Source organism: Rattus norvegicus, chromosome 3 (genome assembly GCF_021556685.1).
Source record: "Rattus norvegicus strain SHRSP/BbbUtx chromosome 3, alternate assembly SHRSP_T2T, whole genome shotgun sequence".
Classification (NCBI taxonomy): Eukaryota; Metazoa; Chordata; class Mammalia; order Rodentia; family Muridae; genus Rattus; species Rattus norvegicus.
Window position 1 is genome coordinate 16559798 of NC_141536.1, and position 20429 is coordinate 16580226.

A 20429-nucleotide genomic window follows, 5' to 3' on the forward strand; every position below is an offset into this window, starting at 1 on the left:
AAAATGCCCCATGAACTAGCCTGTAGACCAATATTATGGAGCAATTTTCTCAATTCAGATTCCTCCTTCCCAGATATATTTAGGTTTGTGTCAAGTTGACAAAAACAAAAGGTCTAGAAGATTCAACATGTGCAGCAGTGTGTGTGTGTGTGTGTGTGTGTGTGTGTGTGTGTGTGTGTGTGTTTAGAGGAAGAGAAGATAAACAGGCCCTGGCCTCTAAATACTTACAGTCCAATAGAGGATGCAGAGAGGGAAAAAGAAAAAAAATCTTCTACTCCTTAACTAATCTTATTTTTTTAATGTACACTGGTGTTTTGCCTATATGTGTGTTTGTCTAAGGGTGTTGGATCCCCTGGAACAGGAGTTACAGAAAGCTGTGAGCTGGCATGTGACTGCTGGGAAGCAAACTCAGGACCTCTGGAAGAGCAGTCAGTGCTCTTAACCACTGAGCCACCTCCCTAAATGAAACTTTATTGCATGCTACTTATAAGTATTAACTTAGGCCAGTTTTCTCTAATGACAAACTCCAATGACTCAGAAAACATCAAGATCTACGAATTATTGACAAGAACAAAGCCTTAAGTAGAGTGAGTGAAGCCTCCCCTATACTCTCCATTAACTCGTAAGTCAACACTCTCCTCCACCCTACAACCCAGACAAACCCTCTCCCATCGATTGCTATCTCAGCAAACACTTGGGACTCTGCACACCCCCCATGTGTTACTTGAGGAGCTTAAAAAGGAACAAACAAAAAAATAGGGCTAGCTGAGAGCAGCAGCATGAGATCCTGGTTTTAAAAATGAAACATTCTTCATTTTCTATTTCTAAAGCATGCCTGTTTTAGAAGGCTTACAGGATACATGACAAAAATACTCTGAAATATAAGAAGACAAGACATATTGATCACTTGCACCCATCTACACTCAAGGGACATGGGCCCTAAGACAGCTTGTGGTAACACCCTTGGGTATCAAAAAGGGCACAGTATCTCAATCTTTATAAGAACTAAGTTCATCAAAATATAAACAGAAACAAGCTTAAATGGTACCATTTAGAAAGTCTGTGACTAAGCCCAGTGATAATGTAGAATGTTTCTTAATCCTCTTTAAAAAAAAACAAAACAGGGGCTGGGGATTTAGCTCAGTGGTAGAGCGCTTACCTAGGAAGCGCAAGGCCCTGGGTTCGGTCCCCAGCTCCGAAAAAAAGAACCAAAAAAAAAAAAAAAACAAAAACAAAAACAAAACCAGGGAACTAGCAGAGCATGGGCTACATCCCTTTAATTCCAGCACTCAGAGGCTCAGAGGGCAGAAGTGAATCTCTCGTGAGTTTAAAACCAGCCTGGTCTACGTAGTATGTTTCAACTACATACTACAGGACTACATAGTAAGATCCCTGCCATAGATAGATAGATAGATAGATAGATAGATAGATAGATAGATAGATAGATAGATAGATACATAGATACATAGATAGATAGATAGATGGATAGATAGATAGATAGATACATAGATAGATAGATAGATACATAGATAGATACATAGATAGATACATAGATAGATACATAGATAGATACATAGATAGATAGATACATAGATAGATACATAGATACATACATAGATACATACATAGATACATACATAGATACATACATAGATACATACATAGATACATACATATATACATAGATAGATACATAGATAGATACATAGTATGTTTCAACTACATAATACAGGACTACATAGTAAAATCCCTGCCGATAGATAGATAGATAGATAGATAGATAGATAGATAGATAGATAGATAGATGTAAGATTACATTATCAAGCAATTACTCTTCTATTAGGTTTCATATGATCTAAAACTATGCTGCCTTCACAGCACCCCCAACCCCACACTTAGAACACAGGCTGAGACCACAGGCTATCTTGACAAGCAGTGGAGAGAACAGTGACTTTTCTGCATTTTGCTTTTGAATCACCATATGATAACATGCAGAGTTCTAAAAATAAAACACAAAAGGGTAGTAACTTCACCGAAACTGTTCCCGAAAAGTAAAGCACTACAAACCGTCAGCAAACGCAACTCTAAGCAATGATGTAAAACTATAATATACCAAGGTTCTCAGAGCCATTTGCAAATCTTAAAATCTTTACCCAGGGAAATGTGCAGTGTATCTCTAAGCAAAAACTGAAACTTTTTGCAAAACAATGTTTTTCTTATAGCACGTAGTTCCCCCAAAAGGCGATAAACTCTTTATTCCTGCTCTGTGCCTTAAGACATAATCTGCTTTTATCCTTCAGCAAAATATGAACCAGCTACTAGCCTGACAATGCCAAGAACCATGACAAAATGGATTATTAATGAGAAACTGAACTCCAGAACTCTATTAATTTATGTCTTCCTGTCGGATCCAAAAGATATATCAGCCTTCTCACTCAAAAGAAAAAAATGCCAACACTGTACTTTGTTTTAAAGTTCTCCACAGATGAAGAATTCATTATCCAAAGTACGGTTCTGTTATTTCAGGCTTTCTTGTAGAATAAAGAATCTTTATCAAATGGCTAAGAAAGATGCTGACAAGTGCAAGTACCTTGCAAAATATATTTACGTCGTCAGACATTCACCGAGGAAAACCAGGGGGAGGGGCAGGGAGAAGGGAAAGCCCTTGCAGCATTCCTGTCCCACCCTGCCCCAGCAATCTCTAGAAAACTAAGCCCTTTAATTCCTACTGCAACACGGTGCGCAGTGTGTTTGTGAGCTTTTTTAATTCTTAATTATACTAATTATTCTGACATGAAGGGAAATGATCTAACAAGTGAAGAGAAGAATGTGTGATTTCTTTATGCATAAACAACAATGTTCAAATGACATAAAATATCCTTTTAAGCTTTCATAAAAAAATCTATCTAATCTATGCTTATCATAATATTTATGAAATAAAAAATCCAGAGAGGAAAAATTGCTATAATGTGCTCTGTGTGACCTCTGCTTTCTACAGAGAATGAAAACAGCCTTTTGCTTTTCAATCCCCATCAAAGTGGAGTAAAAGGAGGAACGGCGTTCCCGTGCTCACTGCCATTAATCATTGCTTTCTTCAAGCAAGTGCGTATTAATTTCTGTCATCCCAAACATCATCGAGTATTGTTACAGCACCGTTCACTCCTCATTCACCACCAGTTGTTACCAGTTTCCCTACACTGAGCAGAGACAGGGTGAATCGTGTGGATTTCAGTGTTAGAGGCCTTTATCCCTGGGGTGCTGACACCAATTAAGCCATTTCAAGAAGAAATAAGAACAGGCCCAACCCTTCCATGTAACAAGAGCTTGCACCTAGCTTTGGCAGGTTGCCATTTTCTCTGGCTTCACACCATAGAAATACTCTTCTCCACATCTTTCTGAATGATTCAGACTGTTTTCATGGAATCAGTAACAATATCTTTTTGTTCATTCTGCAAGTCCAGACGTAATGCCCAACACAACCTCACACAAAAGCCCCAGATAATCCAGATGGTAATCCAGAAAGACGGCGCTGTAATTGCAGAATCATCTGAGCTGGGGGTCAGAAATGAAAGCGCACACTCCTTTAATCCCAGGACAACATTTTTTAACAGGCATTTCAAACAAAAACAGGCTCCAAAAGCTACTGCTTTCCTCAAACCGGGTTAACCAAAGACAGAACATTTGACCTACCCTACTGGCTCCGTTTCAGCACACCGCTAGCTGAGAGTCCACAAGCACAGGAACAGAAACCAGATACTTCCAATGGAATCAGCGCACTTTGTGACCAGTTTAAAGAAGATTGTAACCAAACACTCAATTGACATTTGCTTAAAGACCACACTTTACAAAAGGTTACCAAGTCAAAAACAATCTGTTCAAGAAAATTTAATTAATATCATTTTTGCATCGCTAAATACAGAGATCCATCAAATTCTTTCACAATATTGTTGATTTTTTTTTGACCGCTTTAGATCTAATCACTCTCCTTGTTTTAGACATTTACATCTGCTTTTAAGTTTTTATGGTTGCCTGTTGGCAGGCAGCAAAGTGGAGCTGTCGATGCAACTGCAGAATAATGCAAGGTTTGTTATGAATTAAATATTAGAAACCTTAACACAGCGGCCAATAAGAATTATTTGCCTTATTAAAGCAGCAGAAGACGCTGATTAAATTTTCATTGCATTGCAGTCTTTTTCCCATTTCTGCTTTCAATTCATCATTCTAATGTATGAAAGGCTTGCCGAATAATGGCAGGGGGACTTAATTTCTGGAATGCAAATATAGCAAAGAAAATACCATAAATACCCGCCCAGAAAACATTAAACAGTCAGTTCTAATTAAGTGAATACTAGCTAAGTAAATATTCTCTTAAAGGGAAAAAAATAACTCAGATGTCAAGGATTCCAGAAAGAAAGCACAATTACCTATATCACAAATATAGACAGATAACACACTATAGATAGACCTGATCTTGGGGGAACTGGCACTTCTCACAACCCTTCTTAGGCTCTAAAGCACTCTGAAGAAAGAGAAGACCACGGTTATACTCAGCTTGTACAGTTTCTGAAATTTAATTTTTACAAGAGAAAAATGACAAAGATATCAAGAGCAACGTGCACAATGTCCCAGCATTCGGCCAGAGAGGCGGCTGGTGTTTCTGAATCCCCACACTGTGTTTTAAGTATACGTTTACTGTGGCAAATATATTTAGGGAACAAACTGCCCCTGCAAAAATACCATAATCACACATCCTATACTGAAGGTTGTTCACGTTCCTGCCTTAATGTGAGGAAGAAAATGAACTTCAAGTAGCCATTTCCCCTAGAGAAAATCTCTTCCTTGAAACTCTGCAACTAATGAAATGGGGCTCTATAAATAGCAGTATCATTACCATGAGAGCCTCTGCTCGGGACGTCTCTGCAGCTGACCCTCTTTATACTGATAACTACCAGGCTTCAGCCTCATTCCTCTGTAGGGTGATCAATATTAGGACAGTTAAAAATGTGATGGAAATCCAACCCACAGAAATGGCATTCACTTAACAAGTTTCCTAAAAACACTCAACCTGCCTGGGCTTTCTATCTCACCGCCCAGACTTCACTGAGAAGGAGAAGCTCTGGATTATTGTTTTGGCTTTGCTGCTGCTGCTGCTGCTGCTGTTTGTATCATTATTAACGGAGATGAGTGGGACTCTGAAGCCTTTTCTCTAATGGTATAGAGATGTGCATCCTGACAAGACAAAAGCCATAATACACCTGAAATGCTCCCTGCTGAATCTCCCTCGATGAACTCATTAAAATGGTTACTCTATTCCAAATATTATCCACTGAAGCATTACTGTGGTAAACTCTTGCTTAAATTGCCAAATACAGCAATGGAGAAAAATCGGTGAGCATTTAATCAGTAAATGTAACGATTTGGAACAACGTTTTACTCTCACTCAAAATACAATAGTTTCAAATGTGATAGATCACTCTAAAAAGTTAGCCAATAATTAATATCACCTTTATTGTCAAATTAGTCCATATAAAGAACACATAAAAAGAAACTTGGAAAAACAGAAACTATTTACTAGCTTTCTAGAACACACTGCCACTAGCCCTGTGTAGTTTCCTGGCACCGACATGCTAATGCTGCACTTCATCCATGGTAAATGTTCTGCTATTTTCACATCTCCTACATATAAAGAGCCCAACTGTTCACTAATTTCATCTCTTAAAATAAATATGATAAAACGTTCCACTGGGTGGATGAATTTAAGTCTTTTATTCTCAGTGACAAAATTATTGATGACAACATATCATAAATGGCACTTTCTCCATATACACATGTCACAAGAAAATGTAAAATATTAGCGTGGCTGCACATGTAGAACATTTACTTTTTAAATGAAAATATAACATTTCAACATTAAACATAATCAGGATTAGTCAAGAAAATATATGTGAATTCAAAAATGACATCAGATTTCACACATGCTTCACTTCCTATGCCGTGTATGTGTATGTACTATATGCACAGAAAAATGTAATTAGCTAATTTAAATACAAAGAGCATGGTTCATTGTGACACAAGCAGATACACACGTGTCATCACGCTCCATTGTTTATGCTTAGCAAATTATACCATTCAAACTATGAAACCGTCCACAAAAATTTAAGTCATTTAAAAATTACTTAAACCATACTACAGAAAAATTCTGTACTGATATAAAAATCAAAGAATAATATGCTATGCTCAATATTATCATTTTATAGATATCCCAAAGTAAACCAGTTTACTTTATGTAGTTCTGACATCCCACTCTCTTCTTCTCTTACTTTATTAAAAATAAATAACAAAATAGTATTTCCCCAACATACCACGCATGCAAGGAAACGGTGTTGAAAAGTTAAATTACCACACAGAAAATGATCACTCTTGATGCCTGGATAACTAAAATTTACATTCAATAAAAATTGGGAAATGTGTTTGCCAATCTAAACATTTTTTTAAGTGGCCAGTGCTGATCCGGACTTTAAAACAGAAAGTAAACTTCCAGGGTCCTAAAACTCAAGACCAAAAGAACTTCTTTTGTGTTGCCATCTCACTTTAATGATCCCGATGGACAGCAAACTGTGCGACATCAACAGTTCAGATAGGTGGGAATGGGAAAGTTGTTGAGTTAAATAAAGCAGGCTTGTAAATGGCAGGATCCTTGCAGCAAGTCCTGGTCTTGCTCTGAGGCGGCGGTGGGAGCAGAGCTGCTAGGCGGCACTTGACAGCAGCCCTGCTCCCACAATTGCAGCCCTCAAATCCAATCAATCCTTGCTCTTTGCATTTCAAGCAGCTCCTGGCTGCCACTGCCTGAAGATAACTATTTTACCACCTCTGTCATGCCTAATTAACAAGTCAGATGTACAATTTAGAAATTTTGCAATTAACCTGCTAAAATATTGCTGGAGGATGCTAATTGTTATGCCAGTTGCCATAAAAGCTCATTTGCATAACTTATGTGTGAAAAACAATTATGAGCCGCGTTCACAGACGCGGTCCACAAACTGCTCCTAGCTACGGATGAGAGGGCCACAAAAACACTTAATTCATTGCCCACAAAATTATGTTCCCCCTTTTCTTAAACAGCATCTGTTTTGTAAAGCTATATTCATAGAAAATCCCCAAATCAACAATTAGAAGCATATGTAAATGTGCGATTACAGTTCTTTTTCTTTCATTGACAACTTCTCCTTTTTTGCTCGCATTGAGGAGTAGGGGATGATATGATAAATGCCTCGCTGTTCCAATTCCCTTGCACAACAAATAGGAAGTACATTTGGCAGTGCCAGTGAAGCTGCCAGCCCACCAGCCAGGAGGAAGCCATTCTGCTCGCTCTATCTAGCCAGTGCAGCACTATCACCAGGGGCCACTTTGACAACAGAGAAGCGAAAGTCAATTGTTTCTCCAGTGAATAGGCTTCTGTTCTCCAGCATGTATTTACTGAGGCATTTAGGGCAGATTTTTGCCATTCGTCTGAAGTCTGTAAAACATGGTTGTCTACAAATATTTACACTGGAGCTGACCAAAGCTCTGCTGCCACTCAGTGTCACTTTAGTCCTTACCATATTTTTTAAGCTCAGGTTTTGCCATCGGAACACTCATTTTTCCACGACTCTCTCTCCCCAAGTGGGAAGGCTCCACAGCACTCCAGGCAGAAGAAGCCTGGGCTGCCTCTCACTATGGGGCCAGTAAGGACCAACGTGTTTAACCTTCCTCCTCTGTGAGCTAAGGTACCTCTTTAGTAATGGTTTGAGATTTAAAAAGAAATGACATGTGCACTGTAGAATCTTCCCCATAAAGATACTACTTTAAAACTTTCAGGGTATAAATTGTCCTATTAAAGAAAGCGTATATAAGTCAGCCAGCACGTGTCCTGGTATGTGCATGAGTAGTCAATGAATGCAAGTGAGGCAGCCACACTGTTCCTTACATGAGATGAACAGAACCATGGAGGAGTGAGCCTTTAGTTTCCTTTTAGCAATTCTAACTAAAGATGAAGAGATTCAAAACAACCACAGTTCAGCCATCAGTCTAATATTTACAATGGAAAAGGAAAACGTCATAGAATCAACTCAACCCTTTTCCAAATTACAGTAGTTAACAGTTACTTTCTTATATTTGAAGGGAAAAAATGTTTTTATTTCTAAAATAATTCACTCACTGAGTAATACCTTAAATTCTTCATTTTCAGAGAAAAACAAAGCACTTGCTGATTGATTGGATTCCAGGGGAAGAAACATGATTAAATATCAAGCCAATATTCTGCAAAATGCTAGAAACTTAACACTGACACAATAGTCAGTCATTAAAAAAAAGAAAAGAAAAGAAAAAAGAAACGGCCATATGCAAATCATCCAAGGAAAAGAAGTTGGTTTCCTGTCAAAGCTTTAACACGACTGGCGTGATCACACTAACTCCTGTCTTCACAGAAACAAACTGTGGATGAGAACACAGCTCAGGGGCTAGGCAGCAGCTTAGCACATAGGAGCCCCTGGGAGGTATCCCCAGCACCTTGAGGGGGAAAAAAAGCCACACATTTAGGTAAATCAAAATCAGTTCATGCAATACATTGATAAAATATAATTTATATTCGCAGGCCATCATTTCATTTTCAGGCGTTTGGTACCCATCCTTCATCAAAGGTCATGAACAAGATGCCAATGAGCTCCTGAGGCCATCCTTAGCAGAATGCCACTGCTCTAACAAGTGCTAACCAAAAGCACACTCAGACAAGTCAGACACCCACGCCTACCCACAGTTAAGAGAATTCCCTTCCTTTTTTTTTTTTAATACTGATTCTAACAAAGAAATATGATAAGAAAAACTGGAGGGTTTTCACTTATTTGAATAACAAGTGAAAACCCTAAAAATATCTTCCCTGTATGTTATTACCAACTGTATCACTAGGTTTTATAGTGACAGCCCTGTGCTATAATTTCTGAGGAAACCTCTACATAAAGCTCCATAAACCCAACCATTCCTGTAATGTATCGCCTTATCTAGCACACAATCATTTCAAACACAACTTTTCATGTTAGCATAATTTGTTCAAAAATGGTAATAAATACATCCATGATGCCAGAGAAACCAAAGTACCATCTACTGCAACTTGTTCTGAGCAGTACTGACAGTTAATCCTACACCCCAGATCTGGTGGAAAGGAAAAACAAAATATTTCAATTTTTCCTGATTTAATTAAAGATGTTCATTATACACATATCTTTTAATGGCCCAACGCTCCCAATCAATATTATAAATACCCTGGACCAACTGCAGAGTAATGTCTGTGAACAATTATCACAAAACTAAAACATGGACTGCTGTCAGTTGGTGGCAGAGTTCTTGCTTTCATAATAAATATAAAATCAATTTCCTGCTCTAGTTCCTATTCCAAGTTGAAAATGATATATCTGACTATGAATTCCAACTACCTTCATGGGTAGTTTCTTTTTTTTTTTTTTTTTTTTTAAGGGAGAGGTGAGGAAAGCAAGAAAAACAAAGTTATAAGACTGTCAAAGCCACTTCCTCCTCATTTGAGGGTACCTGCATAGCAAAGGTGAGATGTGCATATCAAGACACCATTTCAACTTTTTCTTAATGAAGCGACTGACTTTTTCCATCAAATCCCATGTTGCTATAAGTCCTCCATAAAGCTTTATTTGCATGCTGTGGCTACCCAAAAGCTTGTAGAAATCTTTTGTTTAAATAATAATAATAATAATATGTAATTTCAAAGCTCTTTTTCTCACTGTTTTAAGCAAAAAATAACTTCATTATCTTTAAAAGGAAGTTTTCTAAGTAATCAAGGGACTATTGAGGAGTCTGGAAAGAGACAAAAATCTGAAGTAACAAACAAAAAAAAATAGCTAATATGTTACCTACTAAGTCCCCCCACCCCCCAGAAATGTAACAAGGACTCTGTCCCAGAGAGGGTCTCACCTCTATGTGTATGTTCCTAACTCCCATCCCATGCCCAGCCACGCCCAGCCACGCCCAGCCATGCCCAGCCATGCCTAAGGAGATGCAAGCCTCCAGAGTGTACATGCGTGGTAGCTGTGGGGACATAATCCATATGGCTGTGGGATGGCATGGCTTACTGGGTCTAGACATGATGGAGTTCAGACACCAGAACCCGGTGCCAGTACAAATCCCTCTCTCAAACACTCTACCTACTAAACCCAGAGCCGTGCAGTTAACAGTTTGCACCTCTTTCAATACTTTATACAAGTAGAAGCTCTAAGTTTGAGTAACTTTTTCTTACACCCAGAGAAATTCTGTCTTCCACTTCTCCAGTCCCTTTAGTCAAGCATCCATTTCCTCACAAAATAACAGAAAATCACAAAGCTTTAAGGAGCTAAATTCAAATGCCTTACATTAACCACAAGTCAGTGAAACAAGAATGAAGTAAGAAATTTCATTTTCAACATGAAAATCAAATACGGGAATCTTACATGTCAATATACGATATTATATAAATTCCACAGGTTGTGTAAAGGGCAAAGTTTAACCACTAATTATTGGTTCAACTTTCATGAACTCAAGTCAAAAATCTTAATGCCCATTTTAATATAGTTTTATGAGGCCCAATTCAACAACTTCTTTTTTCCCTCCCAAGTAAACATTCTTGTAAAATTCAGTTTAGTGTTGACTTTGGTAAACAATGTTTACATGTATGGAGAGCTGATAGCCACTCACTAGCCGTGTTTCTAAAGTCATTTCAGGAAGAAGGAAGTAAATGACCAAATTCTTAATTTCACACAGAATATAAAATGAAAATTTCATGTAACATTTAAGTAATCATGGGGGGGGGAGGAGTTCAATGTTCCAGACCCTTCTTTAAAGCTTTCAATCAATTTTATTTATATGCAAAACCAAGAGAAACTAGGGGTGGGGGGAGAATTAAAAAAAGAAAGAAAAAACAAAACACATACAAGGAAGGAAAAAAAAAAAAACAAGCTCCTCCCGATGCTAAAGCTCTCAATTCACTGACAGGCAAATGGCTTCATGCTGCCACTTAATCTCATTTCTTGCATAATGCCCTCTAATTAGCATATCAAAGTGAATTAATACTTCTAGGGCATTAGCAATGGGGAAATCTGCTCCAGGCTCACAATAGCAGTTAAGAGAGAGCCAAGAAATCCTCAAAAACACCACAAACCACTTTGCATTGCAAAACTGTTCAATTTATTTATCCTCTCTCTCTAAACACTTTTACCGCACACTGTTTTACTACTGTTCACCAAACAAAATGATAATTGCCAAAGTTACCAGCATCTGTAATGCCTGTTTAGAATCTTAATTTAGATTATGTTGCAGATAATTCCTATATGCGACCATTTGTTCTATTATAAATGTTAATACAGAGACAGTGGAAATGTTGACATTCTCAATCAGTTAATTTGAATTTGAAATAAAATTTTATGTGATTTTAAAATTTATGAATTTTTTAATGTAAAAAGCCACCTGCTGGAGCTGATGCCTAAGAAATATGCTTTGAAAACTGATGTAGCACATAAAACAAAACAAAACAAAATCATTTTGTACTAACATATGTTGGCATCTCCTAAATAATGGTTTAAACATCAGGAGAAATCATCAGCATTAAAAGGATTACACTATAGGCCAAAAACTCATTACTATGACCACATAAAAAGGGTTAGTACTCGAAACAGCTTAGCACTTTTAAAATACTTAAGCTGAAAGTAAACAGATATAAAACTCTAAATAAGTATATTTATCCATAATTAGCATAAGTCAAAAAACTGTCCTGCTTAGTCAATTTAACACATTCTAGAATCGATTTCTTTGCTAGATTACATACTTTATTCAAATTCAGTGTGCAAGCCAGCTACACTTTGCACTAAAAATAGAAGCTATTATATGTTTAGGTCACATCTATGTCAAGGATATAAGGGATTCTGTAAGGCTGCTTAGAAAGAGCATTGTTAAAATCAAGACTTTAAGACTGAAATTTGTTTTCTAATATGTTCTATGTCCAAAGGCATAAAAGATGGCATATTTCCCCCAATGGCTCACCCAAGCATTACTTTTTAATTTATTTGCTAAATATAGCACTATCAACTAGCTGTGATAACAGTTTGTTTAATTAACTTCTATAACTTTGTAAACAAAAGAAAATGTGATAAACAGACCTGAAAAACGTCACTGATTTATGCCACCCTGTACACTATGATGTAAATGAGTGTCTCTCCACACTTCCTGGCGGGAAGGGCCTATGAAGGCAGAGCAAGTACTGGGAAAGGTCAGCATGGGAGGGAGCTGAGGAGCTCTGTCAGCTACTACTTCACTCATGCTGATCACACTGATAAATGGCTAAAGCACAAGCCTGCTGAGAAAACAAATAAAACATTATTCTCCTAGTGTCGAGATTGAGATAAAAAGTATCTAAAGATTCTTCACTAATACTTGAATCCATATGGGAGAACCCGTCTAAATCCTATTTAACTCGATATGTTAGTACTAATGTGTCCAGAATTTATTTTGAATAAATATTGTATGGTCTCCACATAAACAAATGATGACTTAAGTGGTTCAGAAAATTCAGTTCCAATTTTTCTAGACACCCACTTCATAAAATATAATGCCATCCTATAGTGTGCCCCTATATAGTACCAAAATACAAATAAAATGTAACTAAAATAAGATGTTAACTAAAATCTTGGCTATAAAATTTATGAACTAAAATCTAAACACTACAAGTAAAATTAAAGGAAAGTCATCAGTACGAAAAATATAGTTTTATATTATAAAAGTGGGTGGATTTTTGTGTTGAGAAGCAAGTCAGCGCCTCTATTACCAGTGAATTAATATGCTTATGGTTTGGAATAAAGTTACATAAATTAATAAAAAGGACATAGTCAAGTCCCCAAACAAAATATCAAAACCATGCAAACCTGTAATGAACCTCACTAAAACTGAGGTGCAAAAGAATTACCAACACAGAGCAAGTTAGTATTGACAGTGGCTTCAATATTTGTATTAAAACATATTTTCTATTGAATATATTTTTATTGAAAAGAGAAAAACAGGCTAGAAAAGCTCCTCCCACTTTAAAGGTATATCTGCATGACACCTCAGGCAGACAGCTTTAAAGCAGCTTGGCAGTGACCAGTTTTCCAGGTTTTCTACCAACACATTGAGTGTGTTATTGTTTAAGAATCAAAGAGGAAGAAAAAAAAATCAGACAAATGTCAGTCTTTTACATCCTTCAAAACCTACAAAATCTCTAGTAAGCAACACAAATCTAAAAAAAATTGACAAAATATTCTTAAATGGCTTTTTAAAAAATACATTGGTAAAGGAATATAATTTTCCTAACACACACCAACTTTGTATTTTTCTTGTTTAACCGTTTAGTAGTCAATGTAAACAGACCATAATATTTTCCCAAAATTAATATAAAATTTGAACTATTAAAGACCCATTACTATTCAGATCACAAAAATTCTGAGAGAGCAAGAGTAATAGAGAAAATAAGATTGGCCAATTGTTACCATTATCAAAGGTAAACAATGTTCAGAATTCTCTTCTTTCTATATATGTATATTTATTGTTGTTGCTATATGTATACATATTGTATATAAGTATGTATATATGTGGGAATGTGGTGTTGTTGCTGTTGTCTATAATAAAAAACGTAAAAACTGTAAAATTCCCTCATCAAAACAGAAACATTATACATATATGTATAATGCATTTTCTTTCAAAACTTTGGAGCAAATAATAACTATATTGGATATAATACAAGATTAATTTAAAATATGTAGTAAATTCAGAACCATTTAGACTTAGAGACAACAATTTTCATATTTCTTTGCTAAATGTTTACTTGATGACTGATCTAATTTCTATACATTGAAAATTAAAAGAATAACACAGCACTGTAACAATAAAAAGGGTAGCAAAATTTTACATAGAAGTCTTGAAAAAAAAAAGGCCAGAATGAAAAAGACGCAAATGAAACACTAAAAAATGTGGGGTGCAAATTAAATGGAAGGGTTAACTAAGAGAAGAGTGCTACCCTGTCCTTCAGAAAACTACTCACACTTTTAGCAATAAAGATAAAAGGTTTAAACATTTTATATACTAGGTGGGTGTAAAAACTCATTTATAAACTACATTCTTCCCTAGTTCTGATATCTAAAATCCTTATGACTTTCTCAAGATGGATTCTTTTAAAACTTCAGCATTTATAATCGTCATTTTCTTTTCTTGAAAGATAAAAAATCCTTCAACCAGCCCAACCAGCCAAGCAGGCCTTTCTCTTCCCCTGCGGACACCTCCTGCAGTAGAGAAGTTCATTAAGTTTTATGATCTTCCCAAGTCAGTCCTGCTTATAAGCCTCACAAAGCCTACAAATCTGGCAAACCATCAGGCTGCCATTAGACAGTACTAGTAAATGAACACTAGTTAGGGTTTGTGGTGGCAATAAATCAGAATTTGGTTGGCAGCTATCAACAATGTGTATTTTAACCTAACATTGTAAAAGGAAAAGGTTATGTTGATTTTTTTTAACATACACTATTTTTTCACAATATCAGTATTCAGGTCACAGAATAAATTGCTATATTAGTATACATTAAAAATATTCTCCTTAGGGGTTGGGGATTTAGCTCAGTGGTAGAGCGCTTGCCTAGGAAGCGCAAGGCCCTGGGTTCGGTCCCCAGCTCTGAAAAAAAGAACCAAAAAAAAAAAAAAAAAAAAAAAGTAAAAAAAAAAAAAATATTCTCCTTGAAAAAATGTTTCCTTCATTTGAATTCCCATAATTAAGGGTCTGTTTAAAAAGCCAGATTTTAAAGATACATGGTTTCATGAAGGAAACACTTCACAGTCAAGATTAAAGTGGTCACAGATAGTTCAGTGAGTATACCCACAGAAGCAAGGAAGCCTCACTTCATCAGAGACACTTAATAAGCAAAGGGTGGTAACATTGACTGTACCATCATCCTAGAGAAAACCCTAGCCCATCAACTTACTATCTCCCTTACCTAGTTTAAAACAGACACATATCTCCATTTTAAAGCCTGTAACTCTAGTTGCCTCTAAAATGTGTAAATGTCACAACCCCACAATGAAAAATCTTTCCGCCCCAAAATAATTGTACAATAAATTTTATAATGGAATACTTTTTTTAAAAAAAAAAGCAATCATCTTATAGTAAAAGTATGGTTTCCTTACTTCTGAACAAGAATATAATATAATTGTGGCAGATTGTCCATTTATCGGTCAAAAAGGGGAAAGAATGCCTTTTCATATTTGGTAAGGGAGAAATAAGATGTTTTCCAAACTAAGTCTCTTGTGTGCATCAAAACTGGCAGTATTAACCGCCTGATCAGAAACCTCAAAATCTACTAGCAGTTCTACACATACATGATTTTTTTTTAATGATTTTGTCTATTTTAAAAGAAAAGCAAACCCAAAATCACACAATCCACTGAAGTGGTAGTTCCCACCCAGCCACCCTCCAGTTCTCAACTTGTCAGCCCCCTCCCCTTCATTATGCAGAATAGAGTCATCACATAATACTCCTTCCTGATTTATATTCACAAATGACTAGATGAACTTTCTGTAGGTAATTAATCCTTACATACTATGATAATAGATTAATAAAGTGATTTAAAGAGAAAGTGCTAAGTAGCGTACACATATTCCCTAACACTTATTTTCTAAGTTCATAATGTCTCTAAAGCTGGACTACAGAAGCAGATGAGGGATAGGCCAGGAATGTGCTGCCCGGCTTTCTCTGCTTTGGTAACACTAATGTCTACACAGCTGTTTTATTTCAAATTGAGGGCTGAGTCTAGCTATCCTGTCTCCTTCTAAGACTGCGTTTAGAGCATGAGGCAGAGCTATGGTAGGAGAAAGGAGAAGAGAGAGAGAGCTTCACCCCATCAATCACTCAGTACTTAAATCCCATCCCTCTCGAGTTCAGAGAGGCAGGCAAGAGGATGCCTCTGCCCAGACAGCCGCCTTCACTGTTGGCTGCTGGCTTTTTATAAAAGAGATAACCTGCAAAGTTGGGTCGCAGGTCAACGCACAAAAAGAGGATCTAATTTACAAGTTATCACTGAAAGCCCAAGAAACGATTTTTAAAACACAGAAATTTCTTTTGTCTGCTCTCTCCTGGTTGTTAAACAGCAATAGCCCTACCAAAGCTCTCTCTGACCATAATCCCAGACTCTGAAAAGACTTGTTTCTTTTCCTAACTCACCTTTGACATGTCGTTGACTACTCTTTCCTTTCAGAGTGGTGTAACTAAGTCCTGTGCAAATAGGCAACTAGAAGACTAACACTTCTTAATTGAATTTCTCCTGCTGATAAGTATTCAAACATGAAATGCTGTGTAGTTCTGTGTTGTTAGGCCAAAACTTTAAAGGAATAAAAAATAAATAAATACAAAGCGTAAGAAGGGTGTTCTTGCTAGAGAAGCGCATCAATCCCCTCTCTTTAGCAATATAGTGCCATATAAAATTGAATCAATCTTAATATTCACAGCACAGTCAATACTCCAGTGCTTAGCTGTCAGCACAAACTGGAGTACAGCCCTGATAGGAAGGAAACCCTTGGAAATTAAGCAACATAAATGTTCTAAGAGTTATATACTTTCATTCACCCAGATTAAAAGCCTTCAAGATTCAATGCCGGGTGTCTTTATACTTAGAGTAAAATCATCTGCCATCTTAAATCATAAGGTACTCAAGGTTGCTAAAAATCAACATGTAACAAGTCAGTAATTTAAAATGACTTGGGTATTCAGAATGTAAAGTGTGTCGCCAAAGAGAAGAAAAGAAAGAAAAACAAAAACCTATCATTAAAAAAAAAAATCATGGCTTACGAATGAGAAGCAAATAAAGTTACTTCTTTCAGCTCTCAATATTTACTAGCAATTATGGTTTAGCATATATACATCAAGAGAGGCTAATAAACCACCATCTCCTCTGACTTACTTTTAGGACTATAGATAGTACCTGTTTTTTATAAAAAGAGTATGACTTGACTTCCTGCCTAACAGTCCTAGGCAATTATTATTATTTGTAAAATCAATTCAAAGACAGCCAAACCTTGAAACATTAAAACAGCATTAGCTGGAAAATGCAATACACTGAGCTTGATTTTTTTTTTCTTCTTTGCCTCAATTTACAAAAGGCAACTATAAAAAGCAATACAACCCAACACATACAACAAATAAATCAATCGATCAGTGGTAAAGCTTGATCAATGGAGCTTTGTTTTTACCACATACAGGAAAGATAACTAAACAAACTAAAACATGTGAGATATATATGTGTATATATACACATATACATGAATATACTTTAGCTTTACCCTTAAGTCAAGAGTAAATTTACCTTAAATAAAAAAAGTCTGACAAGAAAGTTAAACTATAAGGAACTGTCAAAAAAATTTCCCTAATATGTATCAGCAATTTTCATTCTAGCACTTCTGCAAAACCTATGCTGCTCCTGCCCTGAACTTCAGAAGGTTTCGTCAGCATCTGTGGACATCTTTCTCCACACACTGAAGCTCAGTTTTACAAGTGTAGCAGTTGTAAGACAGACTGTAATATAAGTACTAATAGGCGTGATACATTGCACATGCCTAAGCACATGATCTTCCTACCTGGATTCCTAAAAATCTTCCCATCTAAAGCACTAAGTCCAAGGTGCTACTGAGGCGTGTTCGGTTGTGCCTTCAGTAGAACCGAAGCTCAAAACTGTCTCAGTAAAACAAAGTTCTGGTGATGCCTCTCCAGGGGAACTGGTCCCTGGCATCCAGTCTCCCACTGCTCCGTTTAAAAACTGCTACACAAGGCAAAAAGAGATAGGAGAGGGCGGCTAGCTAGAGCCCCCTCCCCGTCTGAAGCCAGGGACTACTTCCTAGGGAACTGCGACCCAGCTCCATTCTCATATACACTTCATTTTGTACCAAAGCAGAATTGAGAAATAGACTCCAGATTTATTGCAGTTTTTTCTCAAGATCAGGAGGTGGGAAGCAAAGAATGATCAAAGATGGCGGTGCCCAAAAGCAGCAGCTCTCAACTGGAGAGTCGAAGGAGTAGATCTGACCCCACCTCGGGGGTCTCCGAGCCCACTGTGGGCAGCAGAGTCTTACCTGTTTTCTCTTTGATCTCACACAAGACGCTGAAGAGCGCCGGTTTCATTCTGTGACAGTTCAGAGCATGTTTCCTAAAAAACAAACAGCAAAACACAAAGGTATTAGCATCACCTATTGGAATAATATGGCGCCTTCCTTTAAGTTAGACCCAAGATTTAAAACCGGCCCCCTATTTGGGAAAGCTCTTTTGAACCACGGGAAGTCAACAAAACTCAAGTTGACTAGTTCGCAACTGGCGGCAAGCTCTAGCGGCGAGAGCTTCAGCCCGATAGCAGCGTGACCCATCTGCTGGGCCGACAGAAGCCTCGGCAGACGCAGGAGTGACCCGCTCATAAGGCTCCGCTCCGGGGAGCGCGGCGGTGACCCAAGGGACCAGACCGACGCGGAGGGGACCCCAACGCCCAAGCTCCACAGGAGCAGCGGGCGCAGCGGCCGGCCGGCGGCTGATAATCAGCGGGTGACAGCTCCGCAAAGTTTGCCAAGCGGCCCTCCCTCCTAGAGAACTTGGCGCTCCCGCACAGGGACGTGGGGGAAAGCAGCCGGTCACCCCGGACTGGGCCGAGGGGAGTGGATGCCCGGAGTCTGGGCGGGCGGAGAAAGTTGCACTTCCCGGCGGTGCGGTCCGGGACCCGGCAGGGACGCGGAGCGCACCGGGGCCCGGGCGGGATGTTTAAATCCGGGGAGGGGGCCGGGCAGCGGGGCACGGACGAAGCACTGATCGAGTTTGTCCCGAACCCGGCGAGCAACTTTGCCCGCGCGATGGAGGACTCGGCAAGTGCCCGGCGGGCGGAGAAAGTTCCCGCCCGAGACTGAGGCCCCGGTCCCGGGAACCACCCGGGACCCGAGCCCGGCTCCCGTACACACACAAAAGATGCTTAATGAGACGACACCAACTTTGCTTGCGCCTCGTCCAAGCTCTGGTCGGTGATGGTCATGATCTGGTGGAGGATGTCGCCGATGTCCTGCTTCCTGCCGTCGCCGTCCGCCCCTTCGTGGCCGTGAGGGGGAGGCGGCAGAGCCATACCCCCTTGGACCGAGTGGCCGGCCAGGTTCACCCCGGCCAGAGTCTGCAGCATCCTGGATTGATCGTCCATCCCGCCGCGCGCGGGCGGGAGCGGGCGGCGGCGGCGGAGGCGAAGGCTGAGGCGGCGGCGGCGGCGGCGAGGGAGGAGAAGAAAGAGGGGGAGGGGGAGGGGGAGGCGGCCGCGCGCTCCCCGCCCGCGCGGGAGGGGGCGGCCTGGCCCGGCGCGGCCCGCGACTGAGGGGACGCGGACCGGCGTCCGGCTCCGGCTTCCGCCGCGGCGGAGACTGAGGACAGCGGCGGGCGGAAGCGGAGCTCTCGCCGGCGGAGGCGCTGGCGGTGGTGCCCGCTGCCCTCACGCGGCCGCCGCGCTGCCTCCTCAGCGCCCCGCGCCGCGCCGGGCGGCCCCGCACAACTTGGTCCTCAGCGCCAGCCGAGTTGCCGGGACGCCGCGACCGCCGCCGCCCGCGCCAGCCAGAACGGTCCCCTCCCTCAGCCGCCTGCCGCCGCCGCCGCCGCCGCCGCCTCAACCGGGCGGGATCCGAGCACCGGCGGCCCCGGGGGAGGGAGCGGCGGCGGCGGCGGGCGGCGGCAGAGGAGGAGGAGGAGGAGATGGAGGCCGACGGGCGGGCCGCGGGGAGAGAGAGGGGCGGAGGAGGAAAGTTTGGGAGCGGGCGGGCCGGCGCGGCGGGGACACGGAGCCCGGTGGAGGGCCCCGGCGGGCCGCACGCCGGGCGGACAGCAGATTGATGAGACGGGAGAACTCGCCGCCGCCACCTCCGGTGCCGCGCACCCAGTCAGCAGCCGCCGTGGACCGGGCTCTAAGGCCGCTCGGCTGAGGGATTGACAGGCTGCCAGTGCCACTCACTCACTGCGGCCCCGGCGCCCGCGGGGGGAGGGGCGGGGAGATCTGAAGGGCGGGGGAGCGCCCCGGATGCCCCGCCTCCTGGGGCGGAGTCTTCTCTCATTGGGCTTTGCGCCTCCCGCCGCCGCCACTGGCCCCGTCCCCCAGAACTCGGCCCGTCCCCTCTGGCCTCTACTGTGGGGCGCCTGAGAGCCCGCCCGGGAGCCTTATGGCTACCGGCGCCCGCGCTCCACAGATGGACAGCCCAGCCAGCAAAGTGTTGCCCCCGGCCCCTGCACGTTTCCTATTGTTAGCAGTTGGGGACTTAGGGGGTGTTGTATAGGACCGGATAAAGTCTCCCCGTAGCCAACGGCGTGGTCCCCCGTTGCATGA

General features: G+C 40.5%; 1 protein-coding gene across 3 annotated transcripts in view; it reads right to left on the reverse strand.

Moving 5' to 3' along the window:
* Pbx3 (PBX homeobox 3) overlaps positions 1-20037 on the reverse strand; it is a 194440-nt gene extending 174403 nt beyond the window's left edge. The window contains exons 1-2 of one of the 3 annotated variants that reach the window (XM_087652726.1): positions 19066-20037; positions 18169-18242 (exon numbers count right to left, since the gene is read on the reverse strand). In XM_087652726.1, coding sequence (XP_087508852.1) covers positions 18169-18242; positions 19066-19265 — 274 coding nt within the window. In that variant the 5' untranslated portion in view covers positions 19266-20037. 3 annotated transcript variants of the gene reach the window in all.
* Between the last annotated feature and the right edge of the window lie 392 nt (positions 20038-20429).